Source organism: Gymnogyps californianus, chromosome 1 (assembly GCF_018139145.2).
Source record: "Gymnogyps californianus isolate 813 chromosome 1, ASM1813914v2, whole genome shotgun sequence".
NCBI lineage: Eukaryota > Metazoa > Chordata > Aves > Accipitriformes > Cathartidae > Gymnogyps > Gymnogyps californianus.
This window is the reverse complement of record NC_059471.1, coordinates 151,084,899-151,100,722: the sequence shown is the minus strand read 5'-3', so window position 1 is coordinate 151,100,722 and position 15,824 is coordinate 151,084,899. Positions and strand designations below refer to the sequence as shown.

At 38.9% G+C, this 15,824-nt stretch overlaps 1 protein-coding gene across 2 annotated transcripts in view; it reads right to left on the bottom strand.

Annotated features, from left to right (window-relative positions):
- Window positions 1-15,824, bottom strand: part of KDM5A (lysine demethylase 5A) — a 51,720-nt gene that overhangs the window by 19,707 nt on the left and 16,189 nt on the right. Inside the window, exons 9-18 of one of the 2 annotated variants that reach the window (XM_050907903.1) lie at window positions 13,826-13,945; window positions 12,554-12,712; window positions 10,720-10,901; window positions 8,752-8,914; window positions 7,799-7,918; window positions 6,379-6,573; window positions 6,090-6,271; window positions 5,694-5,818; window positions 5,296-5,446; window positions 2,079-2,196 (exon numbers count right to left, since the gene is read on the bottom strand). In XM_050907903.1, coding sequence (XP_050763860.1) covers window positions 2,079-2,196; window positions 5,296-5,446; window positions 5,694-5,818; window positions 6,090-6,271; window positions 6,379-6,573; window positions 7,799-7,918; window positions 8,752-8,914; window positions 10,720-10,901; window positions 12,554-12,712; window positions 13,826-13,945 — 1,515 coding nt within the window. The remainder of the gene's footprint in view (window positions 1-2,078; window positions 2,197-5,295; window positions 5,447-5,693; window positions 5,819-6,089; window positions 6,272-6,378; window positions 6,574-7,798; window positions 7,919-8,751; window positions 8,915-10,719; window positions 10,902-12,553; window positions 12,713-13,825; window positions 13,946-15,824) is intronic. The other variant, XM_050907990.1, reaches the window with a different exon arrangement.

The following is a 15,824-nucleotide window of genomic DNA, read 5'->3' as shown; positions in this document are numbered from 1 at the left end:
GAACATACACATGCACAGACAGAGTACTTTAACAGAACCAGTTTCCTAAGGCTGGGGGGCAGGGGGAAGAGAAACTAGTTGGGAGAAAATATTTAGACAAAAATACTGTTATTAATTAACAATGTTTTGTTAATTAGAATTAACAATTAATTAAAAAGCAAATTAAAACTAATAACAGTTTATTGCATGCCCACAGCTCTGTCATCTACAAATTATGTCTTAATTAGAAACAGGTTCTAAATACATTAGAAACAAAAAGCTCCTTTGAGAACAATCTTATAGGTCTACTAATAGACGATGATAAAATTTCATGAATAAATATTAGCAAAATTTCTGGTTTGTATGTGGAAAGAAGTGTAGTAAAATCATCCTATCATATGAGGATGATAATATACTTTCCACTCTTATTAGCTGCTGGGAAACACATTAAAGAACATCTTTGAAGAATAAAGATTAGCATCAACAGGCCTGGAAAATCTGCATCCTGGAGTCCTATAGTTTTCTGAAGGTACTTGTTTTCAGTGACAACATGCCAATTATCATAAAGACAAGAAGAAAGTCCAATATAAAGTCTCTGTGATATCAACACTGAACTACCATGGAAAAGTTAATACAGAATTCATGAATGAAGGACATAACTAACACTAGTAAACACTTATGGAAAAGAGGCCTTCTCAAACAAGACTAACTTATTTTTAAACTACATGTTTGGTTATGTAGCAGTAGCTGCACATACGGTAACGTTTAGAATTTTAGGCCCTCCATCTAGCACTATAGAACATTCTTCTTAAAACTGTATCAACAGAGAATATGTGTGTTAATAAATGGTTAACATACATCTCAAGAACCATTTCTCAAGGTGAAAAATCTTTATTAAACATATTTATTGAAGGAGTTTTCTAGAAGTTGGTTAAGTAGGCAAAACACTATTTAACTTTTCATCACCAGTGACAGAGAAACAAATTAAGACTGCTGCTGAAAACACTTGCTATCATACAGACTGCCAGAGTGATAAACGATAATAGCAGCCAGGGGAATCAGCATGATCTGGATTACTTATTAGTCTAGATTCATTCAAAGACAGGTGCAAAGATATATATGAAGGACAAGAAATGCAGGCTATGCATACAGATTAAGGGGGCTGTAACCTGGAAAGCAAGGCTGAGAAGTATTTACAGAACAATTGCCAATGTGGTACTGCTTTCCCTCTCCCCTAAAGAAACATACCAATATAACCTTCAGAAATTTCTACAAAAACATATAAAGGGTAGGATTAACCGGAAATTCCACCAGTACAGATAGCATTTAATGATGCTGGAATAAGAGTAACTGGTTCAGAGAGATAAAACTGGGCCGCCTGGACAGTAACAGGTGGGGGGGATCTTTTATCTTGGTTTAGCTACAGTGAGACCACCACATCTGACAATGCCCATTGCAACAGGCACCTTAAAAAGCGCACGCATAGTCACTTAGAGTTCATTCGCCTAAATGCTGACCGCCATGTGCAATACCCCACACTGTCCGAGACTGCTACACAAGAGCTAAGGTATTCTTCCAGAATGGCAAGAGGCCAGGTGGAATACTTTAGAGCATCTCACAGGGCACTAGATATCCATGCTTAGGCTACCAAATTGAGCCCCACATATTCAGCTGCTATGACTACACTAGCATAAAAGTACAAACGCCATCATTGCCCACTTAGAGACATGCTTGCAAATAAGCAGAAAATAGATGTTACCATTATGGACAGACAGCAACATGTCATCAGCAAAACTTCAATGACAACAGCATGATTACCCAGTAAGCAGGGAGACACTGAGCTAGATGTATCCAGAGTCTTCTACTTCCTTTCTTGAGGCCACAGGTATCATTGCAAAGCAGCTATTTGCTTTACATTAGAAGCTAGAACTGAAACACCCCATTCAATCCATCTCTGCCAGTGCAGGACTAATTCTTAAAGAAAAAAGCCTTTCATCCTTTACACCAGGCAACATTATCTGTTAAAAAAAAAAAAACCACCACAAAAACAGAACAAAGTAAAAAGCATGACATTATCTGAGGAGCAGATGCAAACTTACCTTTACTTGTCGGGCCTGGCTGATAACGCAGGGCAAGCTGAACAACTGCTGTACAAATGCTTTAAGCTCCTCCATAGTTAGCTTGGTCCGTGTCCTTCCACTATCTTGGCTCTGTCTGCTGTATGAATGGACATAATTAAACAATATTAGGTGAGAGGTAAGATGATGATCCCTGGATTTACTCCCAGTGACAGAAAGCTATCAAGATTACTGAGAAGCTACAAAAAAAAAAAATTTCATCACTCGAGAACTCAAAAAAACCCCAAACTCCACAAGAATTCCAAAATCTTGAAAACTAAATTTAATGTAATTCCTCTAAGCATCTTCAAGAGAATTTACCCTGCTCTTCAGAAATAGGAGTGTCTAGATCACTTTCAAATTAAGTTTGTTCCAAATAGGTAAAAGAACATAGCCCCAAAAAGCCTGCTTTAGGCAGCTCAAGAAGTTGACTGTCATGACAGGCACTGACAAGAAGTCTGAGATAGGTAACAGCAACAAGCTCTGAAAAGAAGTCTTATTTTCTAAAGCGCTCTCTTGTAGCCAGACAACTGCTGAAACTGGCCTTGCAACAGGAGAAAACTGCTATTGAGCAGGACATGTTCTGCAAAGACACTTCCATTAAATATCACTTGAAGCAAGTATAACAAGCTCGCTGAATGCAGTAAAAGACTTAAAAATGACACACTGCACAAATTAAACACTTGGTATACATATCACTGGCAGGCACAACTTCACAAGCAGGACAGACTTTAAACACTAAAGAGTTGTTCCCTGCTAATGAATCTACATTTTATTACTAGGGAAACACTAAAGAAAAACAAAATTCAATCTTTCAACCTATGGACTTAAATATAATTGTAAAAGTAAAATTTAGATTAATGATCAAATATAATTACACACTATCTAAAACTCAGAGGGGAAAAAAGAATACTGCAGGCTTTGACTTGCTACGACAGTGAGAAGGAGTGGCGGTTGCACTGGACCTGCTGTGCCTCCAACACTCCTGCGTGAGAGTGAACGGGGTGCGGCGCTCCAAGAGACACCACTGCAGAAGGGCACACTCTCTGAAACATCACACTGGCATTCTGTCCCTAGTCCAACCATGGACTGCCACAGCACAAGATGCTGCACAAAAAGATACAACTATCCCTGCCTACGGAAACTCACAACTTTCAACAGCAGGGAGAGATACAGGACTGGAATACTGGACACATCTTCACAGCTACACGTTACCTGTTTTTCAGGTTTATATATAATCAGATTTTCTTTTGCTACATTTGACCACAAGTTTATTGCTGCTTTAATCCCTGCCAAATTTTCTGTTTGAGTACTCGTTTTTAATTTGCTTTTTTAATAACATTATCCTTTGTGTAAATGTGATCCTTCTCAATGTACTAAATATGAACATAAATGTTAAAGAAACTGAACGTGACGTCTGTATTTAAATTTCCTAACACTGTTCAAAGAGGTTTCAAAAAAAAAAAAAAAAAAAAAAAATCTTTCTCAAACCTCAATTTTGTAACATATTGCTATTTAGCATACAACAACCCTCAGATGTATATACAAGTCCTTTTTTTTCCTCATGGAATCTTTCAGCTTTAGATCAGACACACCATTGAAAGTTGTCAAATCTTTCTGCCCCTTGTGTTTCTTGGGATAGTGCTGGAAATCCACCAAATAATCAACTGAAGGCAAGTCTGTTGAAAGAAGGCTGACACACTCCAACAGCAGGAGCAGGACGAAGCAGCAACAGACCAGGAACACCTGGGAGCTACCAAAATAATTACACTTCACTAGGAACAGGGCAATGCAACCCCTGTAGCATTGCTTCCCTCACCCAGACCAGAGCTCTAAGTGACCACACCTCTGTGGTAGCGGGATCCTACAAGCAATAAAAACCAAACAGGAGAGCCTTCTTTCCCCTTCAAATACAGCAAAAATGCTTCTCTATTTTATAATAGCTTTCCAACTACATCAGGTATTATACTTGGATCTGTGGTATAACTCTAACATTTCAGTGTTCAAATTCAAGCAATTATGATACGCATTATGTTCTGTGTAGCAAAGTTGGGTATTACAATTAACAAGGTATTTACTTTTTAATCCCTCCCTTGAAAAGTCTTAAGTTATACACAAAAAACTACACGTGCAAAAAAACCCAACCAACTACAAAGCCAAATCTTAGAGGAAATGCAAGGTATAAAAGTTTACCATACAACCTCTGGCAAAAGAATTACAGTCACCTGATCAAATTCTTTTCTGTGGGACTTTTATTCAGCGCACAGAATGCATAGGACAGAAAGAAGAACACGTTGCTGAAGGCTCATGACAGCAGAACAACGGGACACATCCAGCAGATTGCTGAGGTAGCGCCAGGGGACAGAGTAACACTTAGGCAGCCACAGGCAAGGCAGGCAACACAGAGAACTAAGGGAGTCTAAACTGGCAGAAGTCACCGAGGCAAGCCACTACTTTTCAGCCACGCATCACTGCCTCCCATGGTTCTTCCCAAGAAGTAAAAGACTGGCTCAAACTATGGACTGTTTTTGCTCTCTGCACTGTTCTGCTCCCCGAGATCCTTTTGTCCCAGTCAATGCTGGCAAGACACATTTCCTTTGCATCTTCCGGTAAATCCACCAGCATCACAACGCATTCTGCAACTTGAGAACAGCTGGCAAAATTATAAATATTCTTGAGAAATGCTGTACCAGAAGATACAGCTGCACTTGCCTCACCAACCGTAATTGGTATTTCCTACTTTTCAAGCATTTTGCTTTGCAATCCAATGTTTTAACAGATTTTCTTTCCATAGCTTTAAGCTATGTACTTAGCCACGCTACCTAAAATACAAACATTCATGTCAAGACGTACTTTCATTACATTTTCTCCTCTAGTTGTCTTTCCCTACAACTCTCCCACACATTCAGAGAAATACCTGATCAGCAATCAAACACACAACTTCTCCAAAGGATTTCACATTTCAGTACATAAGTCAGCTGAAAACAGTATGTTTAACACATTCCAACCAAGTCTACTTTTTTGGCCCTTTGTGTCACCACATCTGCCTCCCCTACCTCTCAACAAGTCACAGCACTAAGGACAGGAAACACTGAAAGAAGTTAGTAGGCTGTGAGACCTCAGGGTTCTTATATTTCCAGGTCCAATCAAGTAACAGAACACACAGATGGAAACTGTTGAAAAAAAATGCCTGTCCTACCTGTGTTTTTGCTTTTTGCTCAGAAGCAGCTGTGCTACTGAAGCACAGGTCTCTGCTTCTTTCACAGCATCTCTGAGCCTGCGGAAAAGATCATTCTCTGGATATTTCCTGTCTTCAGCATCTTCCAACATTACTCTCAGCTCGATCACATCTGTAACAACAGTACATAAAAAATTTGTATGCAAAAACAAGAGATTTTAGACTGCACGAAGGCGTTCAATCAAGGTTCCAACAGGCTAGTTCAATTTGAAATGCACAATGATGAGTTGCATTACACTCTCAGATTAGCTCATTTCTTTTTTCCACTAAACAATACACAGCGTTTCTCTCATTAAATAAGAACACAGAACAAATGTAGGAGTTTCAGGCCATCCTACTATGAATGATAGAAGTCTGACCTTTCTTGTGGCTGAGATTGGCAGACAGAGCCTCTGTAACTCTACTGACCCAAGTGTCATAAGACTGTGCTCTAACTTTCACTCCGTACAGCAAAGAAGGAAGGTCTTCTAGTGGGTACCGGTACCTGGAGATATGGAAGGACAATACAGAAAGAGTGTTAATGCCCATACAAAAGCCAGGATATTGCTTATATTGAGTTTTTCCAGCTACAAGGCTAGAAAGACAGAACATGTATAATACCTGCTGCCTTGGAACCAAGAAACAGGCAAAGAGGATAAAAATACTCCTTAAATAAACGAAGAGAGAAGGGTGGCCAAATGTTGTATTTGGTCATTGGTCTCCGGCAAACTATTGGATATGGAAGAAAAGTGGGGGGAAAAAAAAATCCTGTGTACCTTAGACACTTCTTCTGCATGGGACATGGACATAAATCAGACGGATGGTATAAGCATACCAGACGCTCAGGATTACAGGAACATGTAAGAGCTGACAAGAAGCACGTGGTTCTGCAAGCTGTGCACTGACGTTCATCATCTGGAACCAGTTCAAACACCTCTTCTTCAGACATCAACACTCCCTAACAAAAAAATTCAGACACTTGCTAAAAAACTCTAATCCAGGCAGGGGGAGGGGGAAGCAAAAGTTCTTTTGCAAGCAAAGTAAGAGTTGTCTTTTATTACTCACCATCTGTACAACAGACTCCCTTAACCGTGTCTCTTCCTCTATCATTAGAGTCATCTCCTTGCAGACCATGGCAGCCAGCCCAACATCCAAGCACTCTGGATCTGCAGCCATCTTGAAGATCAGCTCTTCATGGGAGAAAACACAATGACGTCCTAGCCTTCGGTAATGACTCACACACTGACGTCCAATGGGAAGCTACAAAAAAACAACATCTATCATTCTGTGAAAAGACATTTTAAGATGATCTCTTAGCTCCCACTTTCCTTCCTTTGACAAAACCTGGGAAAAGACTGAGACTAAGGAGTTGTATCGTATGGGACAGAGCCAATTATAATAACCCTAAATCATGTCACAGATGAGGACAAAGAGGATACCCATGTTGGGGAGGCACCTGCCATAACCTTATGTGCCTAACTTTCAGACACAAGTTTAAGAGTTGTCCTAAGCTCTTTTTACTTCCAGTGGAAAGAAACTGGCACCAAAAAGAAGTCATCTGGTCTATGCTAAGGTGAATGTATTGCCCCCTGGATATTATTATGCTTGGACATAGACATTTAACACAAGATGCCTAGGGTTAACCAAAATTGATCTCACTCATTTTGTGTCTTTTAAAGCAAAAAATATAAAACACTAGATTAATTTGCTACACATATTTCTGGTTACATTTTGCATAAGCAAAGGAAATTTCACACGGTTGGCGTGAGTTTAGAAGTTTTTCACAGAGGCTATACACAGATTACATGAGCACAGGAGAAAAAAAGAACACTGACACATTGTCAATCCTGCAGACAATTTTTCTGATAAACGAAATTCCCTGATTAAGGACTAAAATTCCTATTTGAACGTAACAAAGAAGAAGTCAGAGACAGATAAACTACAGATGAGATCATAACTTCCACCTGTAAATCGTGGATAGTGATAGGACACACTTTTGACAACTTACTGAAGAATCCACATAAGCTATGCTCTGGTGTGGCCTGGCTATTAGAACAAGCACTAATATGATTAAAAGGTGCAATGAACTGGCACAAAAGGAGAACAAAAGACTGTTATATGCCTACCTCCAACATTCAAATGACAGCTGTTCAAGACAGTACATTAATCTGTATCAAATTCAGAAAGAGGCATCACAGAAATACTAGCTAAAGGCAGTGTGAGATGTCACTTTTTGGTTAGATCAATACTTAAAAAGAAAGACCACATGCCAAAGTTTCAGTTTGAAGCTGCTTAAAATTACGCACTCATCAAAATTATTTTGTGTAATGGAAACTCACATCAGTCTAACTGTTGTATGAGGAACTATAAACATAAAACATACTATGTAACTTAAAAGATTATTCTTCAGATAATTAAGTTACTAACACACTCCTTGCAAAGGTCACCTAGCAGAGACATAGCAAACATATACAAAAGAACAGACCCAGTCAGCAGTGCAGAAGTTCACAGCTTCAGCGAAGTTATATCCCTGGTTAAATCCAGAGTGATAGGCACGAGGAAAAGTCACAACAAACTCGCCAGCACACTGATTGGTCCTATATACCTAATACAAGTGAAGATAAAGGAAAAAAAAAAGAAAAAAATTAAATTTGCAACGGAGTTTAAGACACATAATTACAAGACGTTTGAACACCACTTTCTTTACCTATAGAACACCACAGCCAACGTAGCTATCCCAAAAGTGGTAAGGATTGGTTCTGTCTTCTTAAAGTGAATCCTCAATTTACAGCCTCACTCAAAAGAGCTGAATATATAAGCTAACAGTTGAAAAGTCTCTTTATGAATCACAAAAGGGATGTTTCTCGATCATCATTTAATCCATCACACCACAAAGTGCAAAAGCTTCTGGAAACAGTTCATGGTTTGCTTTGTTGGGGTATTTGCCAGGGAAGCAATTTATCCCAAGACAAAAGCAAATGATACTGACTGCTGCTTAAAGGTCTGCAGTCAATTATGTTTGGTTAAAAAAGCATTTTGTAATGCTGAGATTTCTACCAAACGTAAGACGAGTATTTTACTGTCAAAAGATATTAAAAGCATTTCACAGACAAACTTGCTGCTATGGCAGGGTGGGTTTTTTTTAATTAAAAATTAAATGTAACACACAATGTACACTTGTTCTATAAGATATTTTATGTAAGAAACTTGGCACACTCACTTCTGATATAAGATAATTTAAATTTCATGGTGAGTCTAGGGAAGATTCTAGAAAACAGCTTTAAAAAACACCCCATAACTAATGAATTGAATATGTAAATGTCCACCATAAAAATTCTTCAGAGTTATGCCAAACCATTGTTACACAAATCTGGCACAGAATGAAAAAAAGAGAGCACATAGGAGTACTTATGTAAAAAATGCTCATGTGCTACTCACTGGTACACCGTGTTCCATCAGCACATTGGGGTTCATAATAGTGACCAGCTGATGCAGGAGATCAGGCTGGGATTCAAATAGCTCAGGAGCCAATTCCTTCATCACATCTTCTAGCTGCTCCGCCGCATGAGAGGGCACGCCATACCATGTCTTCGGTTCTCCCCTAACAAAACACAACCACAGTAATAAACACATTAAAGGAAAGTAACAGTGCCACCCAACTGCAAAGTACCCCTTAACTCTAGCACCACTGTCCACACAAGCCAAATACTTTGCATATAGACACAAAAATGTCTTTAATCAACAACCGTCTTCTTCAGGATGCTATCATTCTAATCTGAAAAATCAATTACACTACAATTCTCAACATACCTGACAGCAGATTTGCCATGACAAGCCTAACTTGGAAGATAATTGTCATTTACCATGCTCTGAAGGGATAAAATTATTTTCCTTTAGGAAGAAGAAAGTAAGTTTAACAAACAAAACCTTGGCCGCCACAGCTAATGTTTAAGAGAAAAGAGATCATGGTACTGCTCCACTCAATTAGGCTTGGAGTAGTTGTATTCCTGAAACCAAAAGAACAGTATACCAGCTAAGCAGAAGTGGAAAGAATAAAACACCAGACAGTGCAACGACATATAAGCAATCCTTCTAATATATATAACCAATTACTGAAAAATAGTGGTCCATTGGACTCTTAAGACAAAAAATGCCTAATGAGTTAGTTAAGTATGAGGGAAGAAAAAGATTAACAAGACCAAAACTAAACAGAAAGTTACTTGAGAACATATTATTCCAGTCCTTCCAGCCCTGTCTTAGCCAAAATAAACTGTAATGATCTAGTATCTATAGTGCTGAGGTTTATGTTTTAATTTTATTTTATTAAGAAGTACAAGCAGTAGTCTGCTGAAATATCTGAAACCGTTTACATAGCACTATTTAACTGTATTAATAATGTTGTCACCAACCACTCCAAAACTGAGACGAGGCACAGTGCAGCATTTTCTGTGGTTCCTACAGGCTCCAGTGACACCTGCTGGTAGGACACAGCTAGTAAACCCCAGTAAATAACTACTACTCTGCATCTGGGCTGCTGGAATTCACCAGCTGACACAAAACCCTCACATACTGATCTAGTTAATAGCATGCTGAGGACAATAACTGAACTTGAGACAAAATTAATTCCCCTCCTGAGCCTGTGGATCAGATCTTACTAGCAAACATGCTTCTCCAGAAATGTGCAATCACAGTCTAAAGGCTATCAACTCATCCTTACCAGATGTACAGCAAACTTTCTATTCTAAAACGGCGCTTCCCACAGCTTCCCCCTCCTTCCCCCCTGCTCCATCCACTGTGACTGAACCTGATGAAGTGGGAAGACTGCAATGTAAACAGTTTATCTGTCACGATTCCCCTTTTCAAACACAAAAGCTGAACACCAGAACACTTCTAGGATTGTTCTGTAAATCAGAATTACTTTCAAATTTCTCTTCTCTTGACTAGGAGTATTTCTGTGTATACATAGATCTGCCTCTGAACTGTCAGCTCTGATACCCGTGTAAGCCACTAGGCAGCAGCCTCCATTTCCAGCATAGGGGCATACCAACTTTAAACCATAAAGCAGTGAACCAGTGAATTGTAACTCAGTTCAAAACCAAAAGCTTTCTTAGAAAAGATGTCAGCCTGTAAAGCATGACTTTACAGTGACACTGGATTTTTGGCAACACAAGAATATCTAATCGGTTAATGAAAAACACTAAAGTGCTTAAAACAGTATCTGTATTCGCTTTTAATAGCCTCAGCTAAGAATATGGACCGCTCATCACATTTAGCTTTTTGGTTAAAAATGTCATCAGCATGCGTAGGCATTTTCAAGTAGAACTACAAATTTACTAATGGCAAACTAAATGTACTAAATTTACTAAAAGGGCAGTGTAAGGTAGATGCACAAAGGAGAGCCCATACCAATGCAGGTAGTTGATGGAATAGCTCCAGTGATCTTCAATATGCCAGCAAAACGAGGAGAAGCACATCCCTACGTACAGCCAAGGCACCTTCATGCCAGAGATATCTGCATTGATGTGAGCAAGGACTGATTGTTCTAGAATTGGCATGTTATTCAAGTTCCAACCAGAGAGTGCATAATCCTGCCAAAAAAAGGAGAAAATTCTGAACAAATCAGAAGAACATAAGGACACCAACTTCAGAAAAAGAAAGTACAAAGGAAGAGATCAGCCTATCCATTTCTATAGTAGACAGCGGGTAATATTCTGCAACAATGAAGCACAAAAACTAGGAAATCATTCCTTAAAATACCTTAGTCAGCAATTAATCAGACTAAGATTTAAGGCCAATCCTAGTATTTCAACATACATACCCCATCGTCTTTGGATCAAGGCTTATATACTTAGGCTTTGATTTCCCCCCCCCAAGTTTATAGGTTTCATGCTTTTCTGGTGGAACAAAATACCAGCAACACTAGTAGAAGGACAAAAGATAGAAGTCTTCAATAAAATAGGGTAACTTAAGATTGTAAACATCGCAGTGAATCTTATGTTATTATTTCAGCTTTTTTAAGATCTGCTTTACTGCACTGCAGTTTATCTTGATCTTCTTTATATATTGCTTTAGAAATATAGAAGAATTAATTTAGAAATTTAGAAAGTTTTCTCAAGAGAAGAAATTCCTACACACTCATTTCTGAGAAGACAGCATCACCAGTTAAGCAATCCCACCTTTACTTTTAAATACACACAATTTGTACAAAAAATGAGAATCCAAACAGACTGCCTTAAAAGCTCACTACTGTGCTTTAACATTAGTCTACTTTCCACCTTAAAAAAAGCTGTTAGCACAGATTCACAGTCATCTTAGGCATATCCCATAGTTGCTGAAAGGACTGGTCACACCCTCAGCTCAGCCACACGTTCCTGCTGTTTCCTTTGCTCTGACACTATAAAGACAATGCAGTGAGTCAGATGACTTAAGTGATCTGGCTAGAAAAATATTTTTTTAAATTACTACTTTCATATAAATAGATCAACAAGCAGTTCTGACTCACTAAGCAGCTACACAATCACTGCATAGCCAACAAAGGTACAGGTATGAAGGTGCAGGTACGGGTGGAAGACAACAGTGAGCAGGATTACCTCTTCCAGTGAGCAGTATAAATTGATTTGGGGCTGTGTAATCACGAAATCACACCTTTACTCTCATTTTGTCTGAATTTAAACATATAAGCAGCCAGAAAATTGATATGCTACAGTAAGGTCTGAGGGAAAAGAGATAATACACTTACCAGATGTTCTTTATAAAATTTTCTATAGTAGGATGCTGTATCTACATCTTTTCATTCTTACAGTATGCACAGTCAGAGAAACAAGCTAAATCCAGTGAGTTTGTTTTACCTATTCTGAACCTCCTAGGGAGGTCAGAATCATGTTTCTGTAGCTAACTCTATAATGAAAAGGTTCGAAACAAGAAAGAAAAAAAAATCTTAGCAGTCTCCTCATACTCGGACATACTGTAACAACTTGCACATCTTTGCCTGCTAAGATTAAGTGATACAAAACAGGTGTGACTTAAACCATGAAAAGCAGCTTAGCTATCAGCAACTACATCTGTAAAAGAACCTAAAATATCAGATTAATGCCCTGCTCAAAAGGAATGTTAAGTGCATGCAAAAGCCTTAGGCAATTTCTTCATGGAAAAAATCCACGCTGATTTCTGACCTAAATTCTTAATGTAAAATCTTATGCAGAGAAAAGAACGGCATCAGTTTGCATATCCTGTTCCTCACCTCCTCCTCTGGCATCAGCTTTCGTCGGCCGTCCTTCACTGGGAAGCCACTTCCAAAGTCCTTGGATGAGATATCAGCCCCATATTCCACAATGACGTCTTCTTCTATGCTGCTTACCAATCGCCAGAATTCTTTTTCTACAAGCTCAGTGGGAACCATCTGAAAGCAGAAAAGCTGTTAGGGTATGTGCAGATAAGACCCAACATAAAAGTTATCATTCAAGCAATAAATCATTACTAATCCTCCATGAATTTTCAAACACCAAGGCCACTCCCTCTCTCCCCTCTATCTCTTTAAAGTCATATAGTTTGGTCTGTATTCCTTAGTAGTGGCTGCAATGTAACAGAAATAGGATGCCACATCACAAGGGATGGAATGAAGAAAGAAGATGGGGTTACCAGAAGTACAGCTAAAAAGAAGGGGAGAAGGAGACAGCCAGCAGAAGCCAGGCAGCAAACAGAATGAACAGCATGCAAATTCCAAACTATTTCAGAGAACAATGACCAGAACTTCTGAGTAACAATAAGGAAACTCAGATAAAGAAATGTGTTCAAGAGTGTAGTCTTCATATAGCTCATTACAACTCTTACTTATATGCATTTATTTATGAAGCTTATTTGTAAAATAAGCTTTGTTCCTTGCTTTGCTCAGTGTCCCAAAGTTGTATCATAAATTGGAGTCCTTAAAAAGTAGAAGCTTTAGCAAGAATGCTCATAAATTACCGAAGAACCCTGAGAGGAGAAAGAGCTTGGTGCTGCATGCAGTCTACAGGACAGTGGAATCATGGAAGTGCGCCAAAGCAGAAATGCTAGTTTTAAAAATGCTGCTGAGATGCAGAACAAAAAACCCACGATTATCAGACAGACTCAGTCTATCGACTTGTCTACAAGAAAAGACTGTAACAGGGAGGAAAACATCCTCTGAACAAACTAAACCAAGACAAAAGCCATAGGAAGGGCAGGAGAAAGACCCCTTTGCCAAACAAGAACAAGATTAATTGGTTCAATTAATCAAAAAGGGCAAGAACTTAACTAGAGTACAGCCAATAAGGTATACCCTAACAAGCAATAAAGCTATCTATCCATCACAGGAAAATGGTGAAATGAAGTTGAAATGAGACCAGATGCCAGAAAGCTAAATCATTTGTTTACATGTTTGAAGCTTATGGTGCCTCTTTAAATAAAGCTAAGATGCCTCAGGAAAAATCCAGGATCAGCTGAAACCTCTTCTCTTTTTCCCTACAAGGAATCACAACAAAAAGTTGAAACTCACATGGACCGGCATGTTGAAATAATCAGACTTGAAGTTATCAGCCATTTCACCAAAGCTCTGGAGAGTATATTCCCTGACAGCTTGTTCAAATCCAAAGGCCTCGCGGGGTTTGTTGCATTCCTAGGAGACGGAACATAAAAATATTGTTCGCGGCAGCAGATTATGACACAGTCACATTTTTAGCAAAAAAACCTAGTGTCCATCTGAGTCCTTACCAAACACAATAAGCTATCAGTTTTGAGTGCTTTTCTCAGCTGAGGAAGTCCTACCACAACGGAAACAGAACAGAATTAATTGTACAGAAGCTTATCTAACATGGTAAACCCCAATGCTACACACTTCTGCTTTCCTGTGCAAAACTAAGTTTCATCATCTACTGCTGCCAGTCACAGAGTAAGACCGTGCACAAGATGCTTAGACAGCCATAAAACATTTCTTAGACACGCTGGATTCAAGCACCTGCAGAACAACTGCACAGGAACAAACCCTGCAAGTGCTTCAGTCTTATCAAGTCAGCAAATCATCAACGGATTTGGCACTGTGGAAGTATACAGAAGGAAAGAGGAAGAAGGAAATTAAAACAATGCAACATAGCTAACAACAGACATGGTCCATCTAACAGAAAACCTCCAAGTCTTCCACTGGTCTATCCCCATTCATCCCAAGAGTACAAAAAATACTAGTTCATATTTCAGCTACTCTGCCCACCCATTTCTACAGTGTCCTTTTCACCCTCTTTGTATCTGACACGATGTTTATATATGCAAGACATATTTGAACACAAACATGAGATAGAACTATCTGATAGTCAGCTGTTCAGTCATAAAGAAACAGGACTGGAAAGGAATTCCAGAGATCAGTAGTTTCTTTTTCTTCAAGAGGAACTATCCTTAGACTACGCCCAAAATTTATCAAAGTCGTTCTTAAATGGAGCCTGCAACAGAGAATCTACAACATCTGTAAACACTGTCAAACAATGTTGACCTGAATACATATAAAGAGCCCTTACCCTATTCTTCCTAGCTTCTGTTCCAGCACCCTGCTGTTAACATTACATTAAGCATCTGTGCACAATTAACATTTAAAGTAAAAACGGAGGCAAAAAGCACTACTGAGTATTTCAAACATCTTTCTGCTGTTATTTGTTTACTCTCCATTACATAATATAGCTATGTTTTTTTCCCTTCTTCCTCTTACTTTCAATGTATTTGCAGAATTTTTCAAGTACTTTTGTATCATTTGCTAGTAACAACTTATCTGGCACCTTAACTTTCCTGATTTTGTCCCTACATGCATATTCTTTCCTTGGGAACGACGTATCCCTGTTTTTACTAGCAGTAGTAGTAATGAAATTTCTTGTGAGTTTCCACATTCTTACACCACTGCAGTCACTATATTTACTACTATATTCTCTAAATTAACTCCACATTGGATTGCTGTAGTTTGCTAATACTCCTTTATTGCTCTCTCTTAAGGGAACAATAACCAAGCAGCTTAATCCACTCTGTGAGCAGCAACCCAAAGGGTTAGTTGCATCTTTTCCCTTGCCTGTAACTATGAATTTCCACCTCTCTCACAACAGTATTTGCCTGAGTTCATCTGACAACCTTCTCTCTCTTGGTGAAGGGTTAGAGAGCAGCAAGCTGATCCACCTCATTATGTGGCTGCACAAGTATTCATACACCACCATAAAGAAAACAGCAGAAGCCCACAGCTGGGAAGGGTGTGGGGGATGTGGGGGGAAATGGGCATATACACGTGTGTGTGCAACTGCCCCTTTTGGAAAAAACACGGTCTAAAAAGCTAAAGCCAGTCACAAAATAACACATTTAGAAACAGTAAGCTTTTTTGCTCTGAAACCTACATCTACCAATTTCCTGAGCTTGCGAAATTTGTTTTCTTAAGACAAATACCAAGCCAACCAAATGATGTCTAGGCTGTTTATCAGTCTTCTCTTGGAACTTGGTAGCTCTTCTTTTTTGAACAATGAAATTCAACT